Raw genomic sequence first — 24,120 nt, 5'->3', positions numbered from 1 at the left:
GAGAGAAATCTGTCAATCTACAAATCCAATAATCAAGTGATTATTTCAGCTCATATAAGTTCTTGTGTTCAGCTATGATTAAATACCTGTTCCTGTGTAATGATGAGTAAATAGCTCCTTCAAATCTCTTTGCAAAGACATAAATCAGAGCTTCTAACATGATAATTTAAAGGATATATCATGTTTTTTTCACTGGTCTTGAATATAATGTAAAGTTGATATTCATTATCGAATTGACCCTACTATGATGATGACCATGATCATGTTTACCAGTTATAACTAGGGCTGGGCAGTATGACAATATATATCGTTAAAACAATATGAAAATGTCTGTTGTATGTGTTTTTCTATATCGTCTCTATCGTGATCTCACAGAACCAGCAGCTGAGCTGCTTTATGGCAATGCTTTACATTCTAAACGTTGCATGTGGGAGGGAACCTGGAGCGAACCATAGAGGGAGGCGCTGTTTATTAACATGGACATTAATGTGCAGAAAAGGACTCAGGCTCAGCCCAAGTGGAAACTCAGTACTTAGTGGTATTTAATTCACTCAGGATGATCCAAAAATAGGCTTTACCATGTGGTTGTTTCATATAGACCTATTATTTGTTAAATTACCAGAAAACAGGATATATCGTGATTGGGGATGCACAATATTATCGGCACGTTATCGGTATCGGCCGATATTGGCTAAAAAATGAACTATCGGATATCGGCCAACACGCCGATATCCCCCGATATAATTAAACGATAAAATAATGGGCTGCTGCATACTTGATTAAATGCCCGACCTCGGCGCAATGTCCCCAGCGCGTCGCAGCGTGATGACGTCACGTGTGTCTACCTGCAGCGTGAGAGAGTTAGAAGCCAAAGTGTCCGAAATAGATCGCAAAACTGCTATTTGCAATGACTGCTCAGCTTCGGTGATGCAAGGAGGAGCCAAGGCAAAGTCTTTCAACACTACAAACTTGATTAACCATCTCAAGACCCGTCACCCCGACCGTTGTAACAAATGTGATAAGAGTATCACCATTATACTGTACGCTAATTCCAATACAGAAGAGAGTTGATGAACTCTGCAATTAGGTGTGTGGGGAACAAATATCGGTATCGGTAATCGGCTAAATGAGTTGTAAAATATCGGCATATCGGATATCGGCAAAAAATCCAATATCGTGCATCCCTAATCTTGATGTGTATCGAGATATGAAAAATCCCATATCATGATATAGGATTTTGGCCATGTCGCCCAGCCCTATATAATAACAATTGGGTTGTAACATATTTCAAAGCTTTGTTTCTTGTTGCGATTAAAGGTGGGATATACTGAAGAAGCAGCCACACTTTCTTAGCAAAACAGTCTTTTATTAGAAATATCTTGTATAAAAATGAACATGCTCTACACATTTGTCTTTTTTCTATATATAATTCATAAATATCCAGGCACTGTAATTCTTTTTTATATTTCTTTTTTTAAATAATTCAGTACATAAAGCAGACATGATCAATCCATTTTTATAACGTACATTAACTTGCCATTGAATTTCAGTCATCACTTACATATTCTATTTTGTAACACAGACGAAGTGTTTTAGAAAAATAAAAGGGGGGGAGGGGGGGCTGTGTCAAAAAAAAGAAATGATCATATTCACAAACACAAACAATCCCACAAACGATACCGTATCAAATGATGAGAAAACAACATTTGCTGCAACACCCTAGACTTTTGTTGACGCTGAGAGAATTATTGATTAAACCAAAATATTAGTTATTTATAATCCTCAGCAGTAGTTTTCCTTCTGCACCACTTCCTGTCAAATTGTTCACATGATTTGTTATGAGTTCTGACATGCAACATACATATTTTTGCATTTCTGAGGATAACATTTAATGAGACAAATTCCAGAGTTACTGTTCATGAGAAAATACTTTATCGACCGGAGACAGAAATGGAGTTTACATATGTAATTATAAATAGTACATTGAGTCCTCTCTTCCTTATGTATGAACAGAGCGGATGCAACACAAACGACACCATGAATGATCCACGGAAAGGATGGCAGGAGTATTTTAATGGATATGAGGCACAGAATGAAGGCACTGGCCCTTATTTATCAAGCGTCTTTCATCACCCCTTTTGATCTCGAAATGAGAGATTGTCAGTATAACTGCAAAAATCAATTAATGCATCTTAGAGAGAAGGAGCAGCATGAGCTATTTTTGACCCTCAAGGGGCAGAAAAAACACAGAACCTGAAGAACATAAGTCTTATATTACAGTGATAATCTCGAAGATTTTCATTTAAATAAAACTCTGTTAGGTCACTATCTATCGCTGAATAAAGGTACCACAAGGGTGATTGAGCGTATGGCCCACTGATGAAAGCCTTTGCATTTACAGACTGGGTGTCTGTCGCGACAAGCGGCGCCCAGTTAGTGACGCGTTTTCCATCACTCAGCAGTGGTTGGTCTGCTAGAGAGGGTAGGCGGAGCTAACACCACAGATGTCTCTGCAAGTGTTGCGAGTAAACAGTAATCTACTATGGCTGAACAAACAAAGAAAAGATGGATGACTACAGATACAACTTCAAAAATAAGTGAAAATCTAAAGACAAAGAAACAAACTCGACGCTCAGATGAAGGCAAACAGCCTGAAAAAGAAAGCGACCGTCAGCGAGGAAAATCAAGAGTTACAACCGGAGCCAACCGTGGACGTCACACATGTGACACTGTTTGGATATCTGGGAAGTGTGCTCCTGCAATTACCATTTATCTCCATAGGTGCTGCCAAAGAGAACGAAACAGAGATCTTCGAGAGTACAACTTTAACTGGCATTTGAGCTCTTTTCTCAGGATCCCTTGATGCTAAGCTTCAATTTCCAGGGACTTATTTCTTGGATCTTTTGCTTTTTTAATCAGGATTTTTTTCCGTATGTCAATTACTTTCAAAATTGAATAAAAGACATAAACAGATGCATGTATTTGCTGAATTCCAATCCCCTTTGACTGAGCACGGTTAGAGACTCAACTGCACAGTATAGGTTAAAATAACCCCCCAATATTCCAAAATGAAGCCTAAATCTGCAGAGAGCTGCAGTTTTCATTCTTCATTTCCAGTGGGATCCACATATGAGCGACCCAGTTACATAATGCATGTTTACCCAAACAAAGTCCTCTTTGGCTAAATGAAGTGACTATTCTCCGTATTTGTATCAGTAAGTCCGACATTTATTAAAATACTGTTCCACTGGATTGAGGACAATATGCAAAAGGATCAACACAGGCCATAGCATTAGCACTAAAACGGTGGTACCGAGCATGTTTAAAGATAAAACACTCCTGAGAAAATGCTTTGCATGTCATCACACTAATTATCTTTCAACATTTTAGCTGTTTGATGGAAGGGAGCTTGCACCTTCTCCAAATGGGTCTCCATGCTGAGTAGCTGCATGCGCCTAATTTTCTCCCCAAAATACAATTAAAACTCTCATTAATCATTTCCACTGTAGCTCCAAACTTCACGAAGAAAAAAGGCCTGTGGAAAACAGTCTTCGTGAGGAACACGGGATACTTGTACATCCACCACAAATCACAGGAGATCCCAGTGGAATGCTGTTCTTTTGATCTATCATACTGTACCATCAAGCTTTAAAAATAGAACATCTGACAACTGACTGATGTGCAGTTCTATTCCTTCAAAAACAAGCTTTTGGTGACAGAACACACTGTTATCTAGCTCTACAGACATGAGAAAAATAAGATTATATAAAAAATCTGTATCTTTAAACATAGTAATACACACAAATAGAAGACACAAAGTAAGAGATGCAACTTGAATTTCTCACAATCATTCAAGCACTTGGATTTGCGAAGGCTTCAACAACCTCTTGATAAATAAGGGCCAATAAATCTGGGATGTTTGAAGTATATGCATCGACGAGTCTCCTCGTCCTGACTGACGTTTATGATGTGTGGTGTAAACTATAAAAGTATTCCACAGCAATTTGTTTTGCTGCTTTACTGTTTGAAATTACTGTTTCTTCAGCAGAGGGTAACCCAGTGGGTAATGGTCCAAAATGACATCTCCACTGTGAATGACAACCATGACAAATGTTGCATTCCATAGACGTTGACAACACAGCACAGTACACGTGATGCTCCCACAAGCATGCTCTGGGACTGTACACTAGGTTTGTCAAGATGATGGCATCGTCATCATCATCATTATGAAACATTTAATAAAAAACTGGGATGACCCACTGCTTTATTTTTGCCATGTTTCAGATATGGTTAGTTCATGTAGAAATACTTAATGTACTGTAGTAAGGCATGAACAGTTGCAGCTTTCAACCCCAATAATACCAGTAACCAAAAATAACACTTTATTATTATACGTTCCAACTGCATTAGCAAAAACAGAATACTTTTTGCCTTGTTTTTGTTGAAATGAGACAAAAAAACGCCTCAGAAAAGAACTGAAATTGTGTGCTATACACTTCAGAAGGAAAACCTACTGTAGTCTCCAGGTGTTTCACTCAGCCTGCATCTGGAAACGCCACCACTCGAACGCTCACGTGTGTCTCAGAAAGGGTGGGAAGAGGAAATTTAACTGTCCAATCTCCCTTGCATCTCCCGTCTCCTTCCATCTCTTTAACCTACATATTTTCTCATAAATTTGGCATTCAAGCCTTTACCTGATTCTCTAGAAAAATATGACATCCCTTTCTTTTTATGGAGAAATTCCCATCTTTCCACCCCCGTCCTCTGTGCTTTAGCAGCTTGGAAGTCCTCCAGTATTTCCCCAGGTTTTCCAAGAATCAGGTGATTTCTCCTCAGGCAGGCGGTCGCTCCACTTCCACAGTTCGTCTCTGTCTCAGATGGCATGGTTACTGTAGCTTATGTATGTCTGCTTGGAGGCCAACGCTGCAAATGAAGGTGTAGGAAAAAGAAGGAAAGGGTTAAGCATCGCAATGGGTGAGAGTCAAATAGGCGTGAGACAGTAATCATTCAGAGCGCGTGTGAGTCCAGATTGATGGGAAGATCTATTTATGGCTGACTGCCTCAAATGAGTGCAGGTGGAACCAATCATAATAGCAGAGTGTTGCAATTTACAAACTGTATTTACAGGAATGATGTTGCTATTATTGTAATGCATTTACATTGAAATATGTCAAATTAAAGACAGCTCAGTGATGCAAAGTTACAGAAAAATAATAAAGATAAGGTCTGGGCGCCGCTAGTGATTGAAAGCAACTAAGATCTTTAAATAATGGCTATTTACATTAGTGATAAATCTGCCTATTTTTTTTTTATTATGCAATTAATTTTTTAGCTTCTTCAATAAAAAAAAACAGTTCAGGTTTTTGAACCTTTATTTTGAAATTAGGGATAAAAATGTAATCGTTACATTGATTTTAGACTCAACCAGGCCCCAAAATGGAAAGCCAATTTAAAAACCAAAATCTGACTTTTGCTCATAAAAATGACTGAAACAATAAATCAACCATCAAAGTCACTGATTACTTTTCTGCCTATCGATCATTAATCAAATAATTCTAATTCTAATAATCTAAAATTGTTGCATGTGAGTCATTGACTATTTTCGCACAAGGTATCATTGCAGACGTTTTAACAACATATCACCATGAAATATTTGTCATGACAGTGATGCAGATGCAATAGGACTCTGTGGAATAGTCACATCAATGTAAGCACCTGCTATTACAGTATCATTAGTGAAATCAGGGGAATCGCTGTCCTATTGTTGCACTCACAGCTGATCATACCACCAAATTGTATCTTAAAATGCATTTTATAGAGCCACCAATCAGATCACACCAATGTAACCATTCAAATGCAATTCTTTTACCACATGCAAAGAGCTGAGATTTCTCTGTGCACCAAGCAGAGCATGCAGCAGTCAGTCAGTTTATATAAACACTTTGAATTGTTAGGTGTATTAGATGTTAAAAGCTATTAAGACTATGTGATCTGACTTGGCACCACAAGCGTTGTCATCAATGTTTGATAGAAGTGCTCATTATTCTTTTAGACTCTTTCCATGTTTCAGGGAGTTTAATATCAGCTGTGAGTCCAACAGATAAGACAGATGTCCTAAGGGCAGACCACAGGGAGCGTAACAAACCCAAACTGCTGGTCAAACACGACTGTCAAACATACAGTACCTGTTCATGTGTGCAATCATGCTTCTATGCACACATATGTCCCTGTGCATGTGTCACAGTATACGTCTGTGTCAATATTTCAGATGACGCTGTCCTCAGCGAGCATGCTCGGTGGTGGTAATCACACTACCAATCTGCCAATGTGCCGACAGCAGCCTTGGCTGATTGAATATGTCAGAGGGGATGAATCCAATCAGAAGACAGCTGAAAGCCCGAGTCGGGGCAAAAGTGCTGCAGAGGAGAGACGTGTAATGGTAAACGTTTCTCTGTATTTGTCAGTGCCATGTTGGGTGTGTGAATGGGGGCGGTGTTCTCGCCATTTCATCCAAAGCATCTCATCCAAGAGACGCATTGATAAATGAACCTTATTTGAATATTTATGTGCTGCAAGGCCAAGATAAAGAATAGATGGTCCAGAAAGAATTGGAGCTGGCAGACCCATCTGTCTTTTTCTGTTCACTCTTATTGTTGTTGTTGTCCCATTACCGCAAATTCCTTCTTTTGTCAACAGGGAAACAAATTACAGGGGACACATGGCTATCGCTTGTCTCCTGCACTCAGGCAGAGTGGTGTCATCTTCGCACATTAACAGGTTTCACCATGCTGATGGGCCATTTAACAGCACCACACACCGATATTGTCAGTCAAGTTCATGTCTGTTGGTCAAGGTTGGATTTGTGAGGGCGTGATTATAGCTTTGAGTCATTCAGGGTGCTGTGTTTTAGCCAGGGGCAGCCAGGATGCTTTTGTGCACAGTTTCTGCAGGCATGGATGTTGTGGTGAACATTCGCAGAAAAGTGGTCACATTGCCATTGTCTCATCAGGTTACCTGAGTCTAAAGTCCCTCACAAGGATCCCCTCCCTCACCACAGTCTGACACATAAGCACAAAGAGCAGTTGTTAGAGCCACAGGTCAAACCAGAGGGTGAGAATCAGCACATTTAAATGAGCTCTATGATAGAAGATACAACCACTCCATTTTGAGGTCGAAATGAGGCATAAATTCAAGTGTGGGCGCATGCTTTCACTTCTAATACACATCGTTCTATACTGTGCAGCCTGTCAGGGTATAAAATCACAACCTTCAGTAATCAGAACATGTTGGGCTGCTTGATTGGATTTAAGACTTCCCACACACACTGGCTGCCTACTCATACACTTTATGTTTGTGATTTGAAATGTACTCTGCGCCACCACTGGGCTACATGTCTCCGTCATCCCTTTTAAAATCAGAATAGTGTGGGCACCCTGTCACACCTCCTGGTTCACAAACCCAGTGTGGTGAGAGTAAGTGAGAATGGAAGTATTTTTCAGTACCATGTATTCGAAATGAAAGTTACTGCCAAACACATGTTTAAAAATTACATTGCATATCTGGAACAAACAAAAGTTATGTAATTATTGGACCTTGCTTGATTGAAGATGTTTGCTGTGACATTAAGTTTGACCGTCCATTGATCACTGAAATCCTTGAATGATAGGCAAATGGGAAATCCCCTGTCCTATACGAGCTAGTAGCTAATTTATAATCACTCCAGTCGGTTGTAATTATTCACACAGTTCTGTGATGTCATCTGCAAAGGCTCGTGTTCAAAAAGAAGCCCCTGTACAACATCACTTTAGTTGGCACCCTAATTTCTTGTATGCTCACACAAAGCTTGCTAATTTCCCAAACTGCTGAAGTGCAAAATAACACTGCAATCAATTATGTTCTCATAAAAAGGAGTTCATTATTTTAGAGCAGACATGTGTTTTCAATTACTGCTAATATTTTACACTGGAACAGCTCAGTACATTAGCATAAAATCAACTCCACTGGAATATATTTCATGCTGTCATATCTCTTTATCATTGTACCGTTAGGCGTGATACCGACCTTGTGTTTCCAGACTTTCACAGAGTTCTGACTTGGCTTCTCCATTTGGCCTCAGGCCGCCTTTGGGGTTGAATTTGTTGGACATGGTGGCTGCAGTGACCACAGCCTTCAGGCTTCGCTTGCGCTTGGGTACGTTCTGCTCCGGATGGAAGAGAACCACGTAGACCTTAGGCATGTAGAGCATTCCCAGAGAGACTGAAGCACTGAGGCTAACGGAAATGGTCAGGGTCGTGGTCTGGATATACATCTGTAGTATGAAAGAGAAGAGCAGCAGAGACACAAACAAAACAATCAGAAGTTGGAGCTACAGTGAATGGTGTTCCGTTAGAATCTCAGAGTGTTTCTTAGAGGCCACACAGTTTGAAATTTAGCCCGTCAAAGAAAATCTAAAACATATATTTCATTCTGAAAGCCAATTTTCTAATAACGCTGCAGGAAGAAGAATGGTTTCTGGAGCCTGTGATTGCAGAGCATTTATTACTTTCAATAGAGTGAGGCTTTTAAAGTCCTGCATGTAGAGCAGACACATTATTTTGGTAAATCACTGCTTCTTATACTTAACTTTGCATCACATTATCGCAACATAATAAGACATGGTGATGGCATACAGTCCCCTTTATTCATACTCATGGACGGGGTTCGTCACTCCTGAGCTCCGCTGTCATCGTGCTATTTGTTTATTTATGATGTACAGCTAATAGATGTGCCCCCCTGGTGTGCGTCTATGTCGTTCGAGTATAGATGTTTTTTACCCTGAGGTTTGAGACAACAACATACGGATTGTGTGCTTTCTGAGGCCACTGACAGCTGCTTCTCACAGCTGGGAAGCAGATATATAGCTACAGGCAACAACTGTGGAGCAGAGAGGAACATCCTACAGCATATTAAAAGGGCCTGCAAGTGATTTTTCATTTATGATAATCGTCCCCGAAGTCAGACACAGTCAATCTCTGATTTGTTGCTGTAAGGAATGAGTCAGCACAAGGGCTATATAATATAATGGGAACATCAGATTTGATGGTGACATATGTATTTGAAAGTATTTACACATCAGCAGAAGGTGCATGGACCTAACACAGGAAAGTTTCACCAAGAAATATAGTTTGAAATTGTCAAAGATACGCAAAAGTATGTTCCAGTGTTAGAACCGTTCATTAGACAACAAAAGAAGAGGAGGAGAATGTTGACTTTGCGTCCTGGATAACTGAGGCTCTCTAAAGTTGATGAACACAAGGCAACGAGTGTTCAGTGGTACCACAGCTGGCAGACATCCTTCAGAGAGATTTGCCCGGGGTTTTGTCCGACATCACATTTGCAAACATCACGAATGACTGAGCCGTTTGTCACCGGGACTAGCCCACAGCGCCCTGAACCACTAGCATGCAGACAGTTATGAATTATGTTTCCCAACATGAGATCATGACATATGTTGTTTGTGTGTGAGCTTGTGCAACATTCATCTTCTCATTTCATGATGCTTGTAGACATTTGCACAATTCTTTACAGCATCACGAACACCAAGAAGGATAAGGGCTACTGTATAATACTTGAAATTGTATCATATGTATTTGTGCAGTATTCTTTTCACAGTCTAAGTGTTGGAGAATGGCCTTTACTCTGTTATACAGTGACTGAGATATAGGTTGATGTTTTAACCAACAAAAACTATAGAGAGGCCTTTATAAATTTAGCCCCCTTAAGCCATGTCAGCGGAGGGAAAAAGATGTCAGTGCAGAATGGAAGTGCGAGGGCATTGTATTCCATCATAGTGCAAGCAGAACATGAGCAGTCCTCGGTGATGGAGGGGGAGTGTTGTAATCTCCTGAGAAGATTACACGTGGCCCGGGGTGAGTTCGGAACAATATTGCTCCCCCTCTGGAGTACAGAGAGGAGTCACTCTGCGAGGAGAGCCGAGACCCTTGTCCACTTCCATCGGCCCCGGTGACATAAATTCTCCCTGACACGCTGATATGATTGCCAATCTGCTCCATCGGCACAGCGAGGGGACCCGGCTGGGGACAGAAACCACAGCAGGCTGAGCCGTTATGGAGTTTCTTTAATGCAGCATTGCTCCTTTTTGTCATTAGGCATCAAATCCCTCATCCAGACAGCAGCTGCCAGAGCTGTCCCTACCTGCACGCAAAGCATGTTAACTCACTTCCACAGCTCGAGCAAATCCTTGCACCAAAATATTTTTGCTCTGGATTTTTTGGAATGCAGAGGAGTTATTATTGAAATTAATGACGTCAGTAGCTGATTCGGTTTCACAGTCCTGTTATCCTGCATGTTGGCTGACTGTCACTCTGTCACGGCTTACGGGGGCACTTGACTACGACAAAGCTATCATTAATGTTATTAGTAACACTTGTGTCAAGTCAGAATTTACCTGTGAAAAAGGCTTATTAGCTCTAATCTGGGTTGGTTCCAGAATGGTTACATACAGATGCTGTTTGTCTGCAATGTGACAAAATGATTTAAAGGGACGGGATCATGTAGGTCTTAGAATATCTTTCTGTTTGCTTAAATGCTTTCAGTTTGAATAAATGTAAGTTATTAATAAGTATTTTAATAAAACAATTAATAAAAAGTCAGAGAATGGAAAAAGTGGATTCATATTTATCTGAATTTATATTAGATATTACTTAATGAATGCACAGGAGGATACAATGCATCTGAGGAAATGAAACTTAAAAACTTCCTTGAAAACTGGTTTGTTGTTTCTTGTTACAGTTGGTGGTGTTCGTTTACAGATTTAGATTTATTTTATGGCCTTCATTCTTTGTTATAACATCCTAACAAGTTTTCAAATTGCGTAAGCTCCCATTGGATTGGATTGAAACCCTGTTAGACTGAGGCATTTCCCCTCTCACTTTATCCACCTGCTGCCTGTTTGTTCAATCGCTGGCTGTGTTTACATGCATGGAGTTACTCTCTGGGGAGAGCTGTTTACAAGTTTCCTAACAACCTTAGATTTAGTAATTAAACGATGAAACAGTTGACATTGTATTCCTCTCTACCTCTGCTGTCCTGTAAACACACTCTACAGTCAATCATTAACAAAGTACAGAAAAGTTGAAGTCAAGTCGTATTTGAAGCGTATTTTTTACACGCGTGTCGCGACAGAACCGCTTCAATGTTATTTAGCGCTGCAATCTCCACCAGCCGTGTGCGTATGCTGCGTGGGAGGCGGGCGTAATGCGCAAGTAATTTTCTGCTGCTCCGTTCGTTTTACGCGTCAAGTTCACACGTCTGTTTTTCCCCGCTGCTACGTGTCAGTGAAGCGTAGAAAGCCATTGACTGCTATGTAAATACATGCCCACAACTAAGGACTCCATGTTAAACGACGTGATCTCTTCATTTTGGCCAACTTCGATTTCAGTTTCCTGTTGAAGTTATTGACGGGCTAGATGAGCAGGCAAGATTAATTTGAAAGAGTAATGAATATGTACGTTTCCTCAACATCTGTGTATACCAACCCTATTTATTAATTCTCATTTGACTTCTACATCCTACATAAATAGGCCTACAGAAGTTATGCACAATTAAGAAATAAGTCTGCAGGTCGGTTGCAGAGTGGTCTTCTTCTACTGTTTACTTGTCACTGCCACCGCTATTTATGTCCAGGTATCGCAACTACCATTGGCTAACTTTGAGAGTCATCGTTGCTGTAGTCACAGCCGCTGTAGATTGCAAAATAGATGCTGCCGTATTGTGCAGGTTTGTCTGACGCTACAGTGTTGGTGTAGATTCCCAATTAGCATCAGGCAACGGCTTTGCAGCCTGTTGGTGCTAAAAGTCTTTGATTAAATCTGAAGAAAACACATCTGGAAGAGACAGATTACTGGACTCCAAAAATGTGCTAAAAAACAGTCCTGTAAATGTATGTGCTTTAAGTTTTCTGTGCCTGCTGATTAAACATGGCAGACAGAGAGCAAAAGATGAGACAAAAACAAGACTACAGCCTCACTGATTTGCTCTCCAGCTTGTATCCTTTTGATCTCAAAGATGAAATTTTCCTCCTCTTATCTGGTTGATACTCAAAGAAAGAAAAAGTACCAACGCTTACAGACAATTTTCTAATTACAATTTCTTTTGTGTTCATCAAAAGTTTGTCATAAGTTTTTAATGGGCTGCCATAGTGAAATGAGTAATTTGGAAGAATGATGGTCTCTAAACATTCACTTGGGAAACCGTTCTTAATCTCACTGGTTTACAAGTATTTATTTTTCAAACTTAGGAGAACAAATGGAGGGTCCATGCCTCAAAGAGCAATTCCCTATTCTCCCTGCTGTCCAAGAAACTCCATTATTTTTTGACAGGGATTAAGGAATTGCCTCAATTATTACTTTGCTAGAACCAGGTGTCCATGCACACTTATTCATAGCCTTCCCGTTTTCTGCACATTTCATAACGCTGCTAGCAATCTTGAGGCTGCTATTACGTTGGGTATTGTGTGAAGCCATAGCATCCCCATAATGATGCGTCTATAGCAGTAGTTTAACATTTTCCCTCTCCGCTTTCTGATGTACATCTGTGTTGAGAAACCTCAAAATTAGCACTTGTGAGGGGTAATTTGTGCTTCACTTCCTACCGACAAGAAACATCAACAACTACAGTAATTTTACACTACTTCACAATCCTGAGTTATCTATTTCTGTGTGCATGAATGGGCAGTGATTGAGTGACTACTCGGTAATCCCACCCAGCGCGGCTGAATCACACACAAACACAATTAATGAAAACATATGCAAGCAAACTTGAGGTGAATGAATTATTCTCACAAGTCGGCTCTAAAAGCCTTGTAATCCCCACGGTGGAGCACAACGGCCATCATCTCATGATGAATAGCGGCAGCATCCACAAACACAAGAGCACCATGCTGCACAACAAACATAATTTGAGTGGCCATTTTCTTCACAATGAGGAACGCAGGAGATGCTAAAAGACTGACATCAAACATGCATGAGTGGATTTTATAGGCTTGCTGCCATGGTGCGCTTTGTAAATACAGTGCCATTTTTTAAGCTTGCATTAGCATCTCTGCAATGATCTAAAACAACAACTGTAAAAGTGGTTAGTTAGTTCCACCACATTTGAAATGGAATACTTGCCTTCTCTGCTGATTGTGAGGTCCCAAAGAAGATGGGGATGAAGGCGAGCCACACGATGCAGGTGGTGTACATGGTGAAGCCGATGGGCTTGGCCTCGTTGAACGTCTCGGGAACCCCTCTGGTCTTGATGGCGTAAACTGTGCAGGTGACCATGAGCAGCATGCTATAACCCAGCAGACAGATGAGGGACAGGTCTGAAATGTCACATTTCAGAACCCCCCGGGACATTTTGGGATTGGCTGTACGCTGGTCCTCGTAGTCGATGATGGCTTGTGATGGGTCGACACCGAACCAGATGCACACCCCCAGGAGCTGCACTGAGATCAGACTGAATGTGATGACTAACTGTGAGGCCGGGGAGATGAAACGAGGGGCGCTGACCGACATCTTACCCTGCTCAAAAATCCTGTAGATCCGATTTGTCTTGGTAAGCAGCGCTGCATAGCTTATACTCATACCCAGGCCCAGGAAAATCCTCCGCAGGGAGCAGATAACTACATCAGGGGCAGAGATCATGAGGAATGTTGTAGCATAGCACAGAAAGATCCCCGTCAGCAGCACGTAGCTCAGCTCTCGACCCGATGCCTTTACAATGGGTGTGTCGTTGTAGCGCACAAAGGTGACGACCACAAACAGAGTGGCCATGATGCCTAACACGGCGATGAGGACAGGGATGACTGCCCAGGGAGAGCTCCACTCCAGCTTGACAATGGGAATGGGATCGCAGCCAGTGTGGTTCTCATTAGGCCGCAGATCAAAGCGGCACATCTTGCAGGTGTAAGTGTCTGCCTGGTACTGGTAACCATCGCAATTCTCGCAGTGCCAACAACATGGGATTCCCTTCACCGTCTTCTTGCGCTGCCCAGGACGGCAGGGTTGGCTGCATATGGATGAGGGGACTTCTTGTGTTCCACCAGGCCACTGCATCTCATTTGTCTGGAGGGAAACGTGTGAGAGGAGTAACATTAGCAGAAATGACCAGAATCACTGTTACACTCATACACTCCCCTCCCTAAAAACTAAACAATGTAAATAATTAATGCTGCAAATCAGTATAGCAAAAACATTAACGCAATTTACTACGTATTGTTGGCTAGTTACATATTAAACAGAGCGCTACAGAATGCTTGAGGACACAATTCAATTACAACCTGGTAGATTAGTTTACACACACACACACACAAGTGTACGACTGAGTGAGCAAACTAGTAACGCGATATTCCCCACATGAAAGCTACAGTCTTTATCAAGGATCATTGTGTGAACTCATCGAATTATAACTCAACAGGAAACAACTTTGCTGTTTAATTACTTCCAGGGAATGTTGATGGGGGTGAGAGACGTGCGTGGAGTCGAGCAGTCTCAACCCAGTGCAATGCAGCATCATGCGCCTGTGCTGAACTGACGTTATTTATATTTATTACAAAGCCGTTTTCTTAGGAGGCATTATTAAATAAAACAAGGTGCAGGAGGGGATAGAGAACATTCAGTTATATCCATTATTCAAATAAACATCTGGACTCTTTAGATGATTGGTTTTGTGTCTAAAATAATCTGCATCTGATTTTCCTTGGAGGTTTCTGCCGTGCAGGCGGTGCTGATGAGTCGTTCTGTGTGCGGCAGCGAGTCAGGACCTTGATGTCCACAATAATCTGATATCATACCTACAGCATGTGCGTCAACAAAATCACAGCGCCCGGGGGCTGTTGTATAAATGATGCATTACAACAAATATGAATCACACGCATTGTTTCTCAGAAGCCTGGCATTTAAAACAAAGCATACTTGATGTAAACATATGCCACACTACTGATTCTGCCCTTCATGCATATGTATATGTTAAAGAGGAAACTGGTGCACGACTGTATTATGTAATGATGGAAGGAGGCGAAATAAGGTTACTGCAAAGCTCTTTCTCTTTTTAGTCTGTTGCAGACCTTCTTATGAGCGTATTTATATTACTACGTCGACTATTACCCTAAAATACTCAACATAAACAAGATGCATTCAGCGATAAAGCTCCATTATGTGTGGCATTACATAGTTTCTGTAAATGTCACAGTAGTGGTTGCATATTAAAAGGCAGATTTGGCTTTCTGGAGGAAAATGTCCACAAATGAAAGAGTATATTTTGAGATGTTGTTGACTTAAGTACTGATAAATGAAGGTGCACTCATGTCGCAGTTTTGCCTCCTATTATTACTGAATTCAACTTATTACTACATGACAAATGGTTCCTACATACATGTTTGTAAAGTTAAAGACTGTAGCTTAATCACGTATAGTTTCTGTATTGACTTGTAGATGAATAAGGAATGAATAGCTGTATTAGCTACGTCTGATCATTCATTTTGGCTGATTGTAGCTGTGATGTCAGTATTGAGCCTAATGATAAGAAGAAAGATGTTCACCTTAGGGATGCACGATATTGGTTTTTTGCTGATATCCGATATGCCGATATTTTCCACCCCTTTCTGCCGATTGCCAATTTCAATACCGATATATTAGGCACGTTTTTTTCCACATAATTGCAGAGAACACCAAGTCTCCCCTGTAGTGGAATTGATATCATGCCTACTCTTATTGTAGTGGCCCAGAAATAACGTAATACAGTGCTTTTTAAAATGTACACATTCAGTGGGCAGTATTAGAAAACTACTTAAACTTAGGTTATGTACAAAATGCCGTATTTATTTGTATGTAACATTTTCTTTTAAATAAAACTGTAATTTTCAAACTTAGACAGGCTTGGATGATGCTCTCCCTGAGACAATCCTGACAATAACCACTTTAGAAAAACTGCCATACCGCAGACATCTTGCACCCTTCTTCACACTTGACGGAAGAGGCGTGGTGCAGGCAGTGCCGAGTTAATGTTGTAGCATTACGTCAAGCTTTATTAGGGAGTCTTCGAAGCATTTAGGCATAATTTAAGCGTTGTTTTGAAAATATCAACAAAAATTTTCGGCAGAAAAATGACATATCTGCCGATGTCGATATGTCATTTTCAAGCCATGATCTGAAGATATGGATAACGTGCCGATAATATCGTGCATCCCTACACCTCGTGTTATGAGAAAAGTCAAACATATTATAGGTAAAATGTAAATTATCCATACGTCTAAGTGGAGATGATCCGTCCAGTCACCAATGATCTTGTATTCGGTGGTGTTACTTGTGATCTGGTATTGGTAGATTTCATAGCGTCCAGGAGCATCTCCGTTCACGTTGAAGACCACGGGAGTGCCGGCAATTCCTGAAAATGAAAAATAAAAAGTTATTATTGCTTTAAAGGGAAAATCTTAGCTTTATATAGGACTGCAGTGTTGGCCAATACAGCACAAACTCAAACTCTTCTCTCATAATGCTCCGAGATGAAATGAGGCTGCAGGGGGACTTGAAGCAAAGGCTGTTATGGTGTTAATGATGGGAACAAAATAGATGTTGACAGCCATGTTGTCCTGGTCCTTTGAGGAGGGCCAGGGCTGCTGTCTGTTCATGTCCCCATATCATTTCACACTCCTTCATTCTGCTTATTGCCCCATTGCTTGTTATCCAAGAGGTCCCCACTCAGAGTGCTAACGAACGACAGCCCTGATTTCGATTACCACTTTGACGTCCCCCTCTCTCCCCCCCTGTGCTTCTTGTTTCTGCTTGTTTCTGAGACAGCCTGCAGACCCCTCTCCGGCTTCACATCCTGTTATGAAATTGTGGTGTGAGGGAGCAAGGATTCACAGATTTGGTGACGAGGGCCCGCCACAGAGCGTCTCTAAGGAAAGATCCATTAATAGCATCCCCATCATTGTTTATTTGCACCAACAAAATGAGCTTTTTCTCCTTCCCAGTAATCCCTTAACACTCAGCAATTCTGTAACATGTTGAAATGGGAGTTCAAAAGTGCAGAAAAAAAGCCTTCAGTTAACTTGCAGCTAAAAAATGTTTTTTGGATTGCCTGCAGGCAATGTTTGGCTGTTGTGTGCGGTAGCATCTAGAGCTACATCAAAGGGAACAGACTGCATTTTTCTGCAGCAGAAACAGATTATACATCCCGTCCAAACACAAGATTCAGTGTTACCAAGCAATTTTAAGAGAAGTGTTCTTGTTCAACAAGTATTGACCACACTCTCCTCTGTTATAACAATACAAGGAATAGTTTGAGTGTTTTGTTCCCTTTAATAGGTCACGGTATTGATGTTGATTGTTGTTTGAACCTCTGAGTCAGAGTTAGAAACCTTCAGTCAGGCTATTTATTTATTTATTTTTTCCTTTCCACAAAGTTGTGTGTCAAAGGTCTGATCAAAACACAAACAGTTTAATTGCATTAGTATGATCCTGCTGCCTTATCTATGGGGCGGGTCTGAAAGTACTGTCGGCAGTTGTGCAATTATGAAAATGTTCTGGCCCATCTCAGCATTTCAGGGAATTAAGTGGGATGCATTTTCTTACTAATTCTGTTGCTTTAATAATGAGTTTAACCTCTTAACTTGCAGAAACGCACAGCAAGTTTCATGCAATACCCGGCATTAAATGAACAAACTGCTTGCTAAATAACCAGGTCAGAGTGTAAGGAGACACGGCACAAGATAACTCTTAAAAATGAAAGCCATGCAATCTAGGAAAAAACATCGACTGCAATCAGCTTAGCTCTGCAAAAGTGCACTGGGTATAAAATAACCACATTGAAATTCCAAATCTAATTGTGCTAAACTGGGTACACAGCACTATGTCTCGTCTGGGAATAAAACTCTATTGTAATGTTTAGGTATGCATGATATTATCAGCACGTTATCAGTACCTGCAGATTATGGCTTGAAAATGACATATCGGCATCGGCATCTGCCGATATTTTTTGCTGATAAAACAACGCTTTAATTCTGCCTAAATGCTCGATGATTCCTTAAAAAAGCCGACGTAATGCTACAACATTAACTCACTGCGAGTGTGCACACACACTGCCTGCACCACGCCTCTTCCGTCAAGCATGAAGAAGGGCGCAAGATGTCTGCAGTATGGCTGTTTTTGGCCACTACAATAAGAGTAGGCATGATATCAATTCCTCTACAGGGGAGACTTGTTGTTATCTGCAATTAGGTGGAAAAAAGACATGCGCCTAATATATCGGTATCGAAATCGGCAATCGGCAAAAAGGGTTGGAAAATATCAGCATATCGGCAGAAAATCCCAGCCCTAGTAAGTTCTGAGTGGTGACGTTGGGGAACATTTGTGCTGGACATTTTATAGACACCGTGTTATTCCAAACATGCTGTTTAAATTCACTTGAGAACAAATGAACATATGGCACGATTTTCAATACTCATTACAGTTATGTTACTATGGCTGTGAATTTGGCAGATTTTTTGCAACCCTTCTTCTGTCTTAATCTTTCCATCAGTGACTACTCTGCTTATTTGAATTGCAAACTGTGCTCCTGATTTCCCCACTCAGTTTTAAGGCTGGTTTATGAAAGGAAACCCATTAAAAGCTGTAAGTATTGTAAATTCAATCAAACAAAACAGTAATTTTCAGGATGCCACGAATGAAATTAAAAACCCACCCCTCCACTCCATCAAAAGACATTAGTCATAGCCATGGGGAAGCTAATGTGGGTATAATTATTGTATTAAAAAAATGACATTTGGATTCTGCTTTGAATTTCAAAAGTGTGGAGGTGTCTTCAGTGAACTGGAGTTCTTTGATGAGGGCATTTACTTCAAACCTATCAATACAAACAAAACAAAACTTTTCTGTATAAATTCAAAGCAGTCATTTGGAAAAACAGCAACCCAAGATTCAGAGCTGCAGAGAGTATAATGTATTTCTTCTCTAAATGGAGGCAGAGCGTTACATAGTTATTAGCCATTCAATTAGGCACAGTTAAGGGCTGATGCTGGGGTTGATTATCTTTTCAGCATTCCTTCTTTTAAGACACTGACCTCAAGAATAGTTAAGACTCTCGCACTGTTTCATACCCTCAATTTGCTGTACTGCTTAATATTCCTAGTTCCATGAACAGGCAGGATCCATTATTAAGCAGGATACACATTTTAATTTGAAATACATTTTTAGGCTGGTGTGATAGTTTTGTTTCAATAGAGAACTTCATTCTAACATAAAACATCTTATTTGTAGAACCAAACATCCACAGCAGAACCTTTAACACTTAATCACTACTAATGATGTCAGAGCGAATGGCTCTCATATACATGCTATAGGATCCTGTCACTGAGCGCCTTTTAAGTCACATTCAAATTACATGTCGACCCTCATAAAAACAGGCACCTATAAATGACTATGTTTAAACCCAATGTTACAGCCTACATTTAATCACAGCACTTCTAATACAGCTTTACTATCAGGTTTATGAGTTGCAAGGTTACTTCGTATAATAAAATGCCCACAGGACAAATAGCAGATAAGTACCAGTCTGTACTATTCCTGAATCTAACCAGAAGCTCTTTCGTTCAGCATCACTGCCATCACAACCGTAATACCATGCATCAATAGGTATCAACTTCATCTCCAACATCCATAGTGCCTGGGTCTCCTCTTTCCTTTAGTCAGCATTGGATGCATGCAGACAATTCCCAGAATACATTGGATCGTGTGGACATTCCCGTTGTTTTTCCTAAACCTTTTAAATTCTCCATTCCACCGAGCCCAAAGACTCTAAAAGCAAGGGCAGCTTTCCGGTAATGTGCACCATTGATTTTTGAGGCATCTTCGTTGTAACCCCAATGGCTTCAGTGCTGACGAGCCTTCCAGTAATAAAACACGATGAATATAGAAATGCATAAAAAATTAAGTTAAATTCTACAAGCCTGCTATACAGTTTTCCAGATTAAAGCTTAAATCGATCTGTCCTTTACTACTAAACAAATGTTCAGGATACAGCTCCAAACAATCCCTTGTTCTTTCTAGTCTTACACAGATGAGGACTGACCTGCTTACATAGTAATAAGCACACACACAGGAACAGGTAAACAAAGCTTTTACTTTGAAGATGGGGCAGTAAAACACTGCTGAGCGCTGCAGAGTTTCCTTTCAATATCCATTAGGGATGAAAACCAACTGCTGCAAACATAAGTGTCACATTAACCTTTATTTTCCCCAACAATAAAGGTTACATTGACTACATAATGATAAAAAAAACATCCAGCCATACTTTATTCATATTTGTTTCCTCCCCATGCTGTTTGATGTCTTTAACTCTGTTACATAAGCCTATAAGCTGATCCACCTATGAGGAAGTAAATGCCAAATCATGCCTTTCCCTTTAACAGGTTTGTACATGTCCTCCAATATCAACTAAATTTAGTTACCAACAGAGCCCTCTTTGTTGCCTTTTAGAGTCCAAAAACTTTAATGCGTCTTCATTGAACAATAATATTATTATCAATATCACTGCAAAGAAGAGAAATGGAACAGGGAAGAGGACTAACAGGCAACCTGGACATTGAGGGTGGACAAGAAGGTAAGCTCCCCATTCCCCCTTCCATTCCAATGTTTGGTTTCTTAGGGTGCTTTCACACCTGACAGCTTCGGTCTGGACTTTCGGACTTCACTCGGAAAGTCAGTTTCTTTTGGTATGTTAAGAACACGCTTTCAAACTCTGGTGCGGACCAAACCACAGAATCATGGTCCGCCAGAAAAAGACGAGACTCGGCCCGTTTCCAAACAAACATTGGTCCGGTTTGTTTCAGGTGAAGCATAAACTGACTTAAAGTAGGACCAAATCCAGGAAGCAAACCAAACAACTGTGCATTGTGGGTTGTGGTTTTTAACGGGTGCTGACACTTGCAGAGACGGCCATGCAGCCAGGCAGCAAGATGAGTAGAGGACAAACGTGGGGGAGCGATGAGGAAATAGAAATATTGGCTGACCAAACAATTTCACAAATGCTTGTTGAGACGCTAAAGAACTGTTCAGTGAAAAGCTGAAGGAGAGTGGAACTGATCAACTGTGGATCAATGTCACTTAAAAGTAAGAAAAACTCAGATAACAAAACATGAAAGTCCGCTATCGTGTTGAGTGCGATTGAGCAGTGTGCTCTCTTTCTTTACTTTCTTTGACCAATCAGAGAGCAGCATCAAAACTTTTGGGCCGCTGGTAAAAGCTGCCGTGTGAACACAAACCAAACTTGCAACATTGTAACGATTTGGTCTTTGATTCGGATCAAACAAACAGACTTCAGGTGTGAAAGCACCCTTAGTCTCACCTCTCCAATTCCCACCGACATATCCATCCACATCAAACGTTACCATACAAGGTTCTGTAGCTCTATTTTAGGCTAATTCAGCCTGTTCCTGAATCATGATTCTTACAACCACTAAAGGTCAAGTTAATGTTAACATCTCTCACACAAGGCCATTGAGCTAATGACAAAGGATGTCCTTTCTTTTTTTAAGGATGGTCTGTGGAGTCACTAACTGCTTAATTCCCCAGAAAATGACAGTTTTGATCAAGAGAGTTTTATACTATCTTCCCCAAATCCCCCCAAAACAGTTTTTACCGCTAAGCACGTCAAGTTGTGCTCCAAAGAGCACTGATGACTGTTGAACAGTGGGCAACAGTTTGCCTCATCCACAAGTTCCCTTTATCTTTCTAATTTACTTTGAGTTATTCTTGTCATGTACTATCTGTGGGTGTGTCTGCCCCTCACCCAAATAGCCCACTCTGTAATTGTCATAAAAAATAAATGTATCCATTACTGTATAATCATCTGTGAGGGTGGAGCAACTTGAAGACCGTGTCAGACCTCTCGCATGGCATTCAGTTTGATTGCATGAATACTCTGACACTACACTCATCCAACATATAATTAGCTCTAGTTGTTATAACCACTGTGGCTCACCTTAGTTAGATCCTTTCTGCTTCAGTACTTTCTCACAAGCCAGCAGGTTAAGCCAGTGCACACGCTGCTTTCATGACCTCCCTGTGTTAACATCTCCCTTTCTACATGTAGGCCTACAATTAGTTTTCAAAGTTTCAGAGTTCATCTAACTTGTGTGATAATGTGTTACTGTTGTGAAATTGTTTATGTATTCTGACTGTAAATTCAAGCCTTACTTTCCACCTTCTTAATATCACTTTTTACAAGCTTGAGCTGAATATTTTATAATGTTTACTCTGTTCAACAGAATATCAGAAAGCAGTCATCAAACATGAATAACAGGAGGCAAAACACTGTCAGTGTCTCAAACAATTAAGCTATTTATGAGCAAGATGCACAAAAAGCATTTTAACTGGGGAGACTTGTCATGCTAGGTAAATCAAATGGGCTCTATATACACATGTAGAAACAGGAAGTGAGTCATTGCAGTCCATCTAGTCTTTGGCTGTATTTAAATTAGGGTTTGATGCAATTATCATATCGCTGGCACCAAATATGGCTATTTAATTTGAAAAAAATTCAGCTCTGTAAACAGATCTCCCTGCCAATTTGAGTCACTGCATCATTGTTTTTCTCAATTTGTGTCAGAATCAATGACTTAATATATAGACGGACAACGCGTCTCCATCTGCTCTCATTGTACGGAATTGATGCCAAAATAGCCCCCGTGATCCTCCCTTACTCTGCTAATCTGGAACAGATCGGCCGCAGGAGCCATATTTGTCAACAGAGCTGTCAATCACCCTTTTGACGGCGGGCTTTATGACCTATACTGCAGCCAGTCAGCAGGGGGCGATAGAGAGGTTTTGGCTTCATGTTTAAGGAGCTGTTATGTCGTCCATCTTTATATACAGTCTATGGTCAGAATCTGTGAAACTGACACCTAATTGCAGTGAATAATACATTAATTCTGCACTTCACCTTTTTAGGGGCACTTTGTATTCTTCAGTTCATCAGATATCGTGATGTATCATAATATGATTGTCTTACAATATATTAATTATTGCAGAATCGCTGTGTCGTGATATTATCGTTATCGTTGGCCACATATCGCATCGAGACCTACCCTGCGATTCCCACTCTTAATTTAAATGTTCCGTTTTTTCTTATCCAAAAAGATCTATTAAAGAAATTTAAAACAAGGGACTACATATAGTAACAGAAGCTAGTGGAAGAGAGGCTAGACAGGAAGTGAGGTAACATTTTGACTCATTATTACGTTTTGGGTGTTCAGCTGAGGCTTTCAGATCGACCTCTAAAAAGCAGAGGTCAAATCCATGTGACCCATGTTGTGAGGGCATGAATATATAAAAGTTGTTAGCACTGTCGGCTCACAGCTAGGAGGTTCCTGGTTCGAATCCAGGTTCGGACGAAGTGGGAGGTTTGCATGTTCTCCCCGTGCATGTGTGGGTTCTCTTCAGGTACTTCTTCCCAATGACATGCTCATTATTGGGGACTCTAAAAAATTGCTTGTAGGTGTGAATGTGAGCATGAAAGGTGGTCTCTCTGTGTGTGTGTCAGCCCTGTGACTGACTGGCGATCAGTCCAGGTTGTACCCCGCCTGTTGCCCAATGACAGCTGGGATCGGCTCCACCCCCCTGCTACAGGATAAGCGATATAGATAACGGATGGATACCCATTAGTCACTCAAGAATAAGTGCACACTGTATTTGCCGGCAATACAGCAATATGTTATTTTAGATTACATAAGACACCCATAGAAAGCTACTGATGCCTGTTTTTGTTCTGTGTTAACGCCCTTCCCCACTCATTTTTGTGCATTTAGAACTCCAACCAGTGCACTTCAAGCAGGAGATCTTTGCGTGGGCAATACAGCGCTGACAAGATAAGGCGGGAAATCTCACAAAGCACAGTTCCTGCTCATCATCAACTGTGATAAAACATGCTGTTCTGCTGCTGATTGTCAACCCTCCTACGGATCTCAGCCTCCTATACTTGCTGGGAGTAATTTACATTCGGTAGCCTGATAATTGGAGACCACTGTATGCTCACAAAACCTCGGCGGGAGCATGTTGATGAACCCAGATACTGCCACAA

At 40.8% G+C, this 24,120-nt stretch overlaps 1 protein-coding gene across 1 annotated transcript in view; it reads right to left on the bottom strand.

Moving 5' to 3' along the window:
* Nucleotides 1-3,904: 3,904 nt before the first annotated feature.
* The window catches only part of LOC138589521 (metabotropic glutamate receptor 4-like), a 140,935-nt gene continuing 120,719 nt past the window's right edge, over nt 3,905-24,120 (bottom strand). Inside the window, exons 7-10 of the mRNA XM_069659841.1 lie at nt 16,292-16,428; nt 13,173-14,108; nt 8,062-8,308; nt 3,905-4,923 (exon numbers count right to left, since the gene is read on the bottom strand). Coding sequence (XP_069515942.1) covers nt 4,874-4,923; nt 8,062-8,308; nt 13,173-14,108; nt 16,292-16,428 — 1,370 coding nt within the window. The 3' untranslated portion in view covers nt 3,905-4,873. The remainder of the gene's footprint in view (nt 4,924-8,061; nt 8,309-13,172; nt 14,109-16,291; nt 16,429-24,120) is intronic.

This window comes from Semicossyphus pulcher, unplaced genomic scaffold (assembly GCF_022749685.1).
Source record: "Semicossyphus pulcher isolate SPU_LCO1_2020_fin unplaced genomic scaffold, fSemPul1.0.p SCAF_13, whole genome shotgun sequence".
NCBI lineage: Eukaryota > Metazoa > Chordata > Actinopteri > Labriformes > Labridae > Semicossyphus > Semicossyphus pulcher.
Note: the sequence above shows the minus strand (reverse complement) of the source record. Positions and strands in the feature narration are given on the sequence as shown.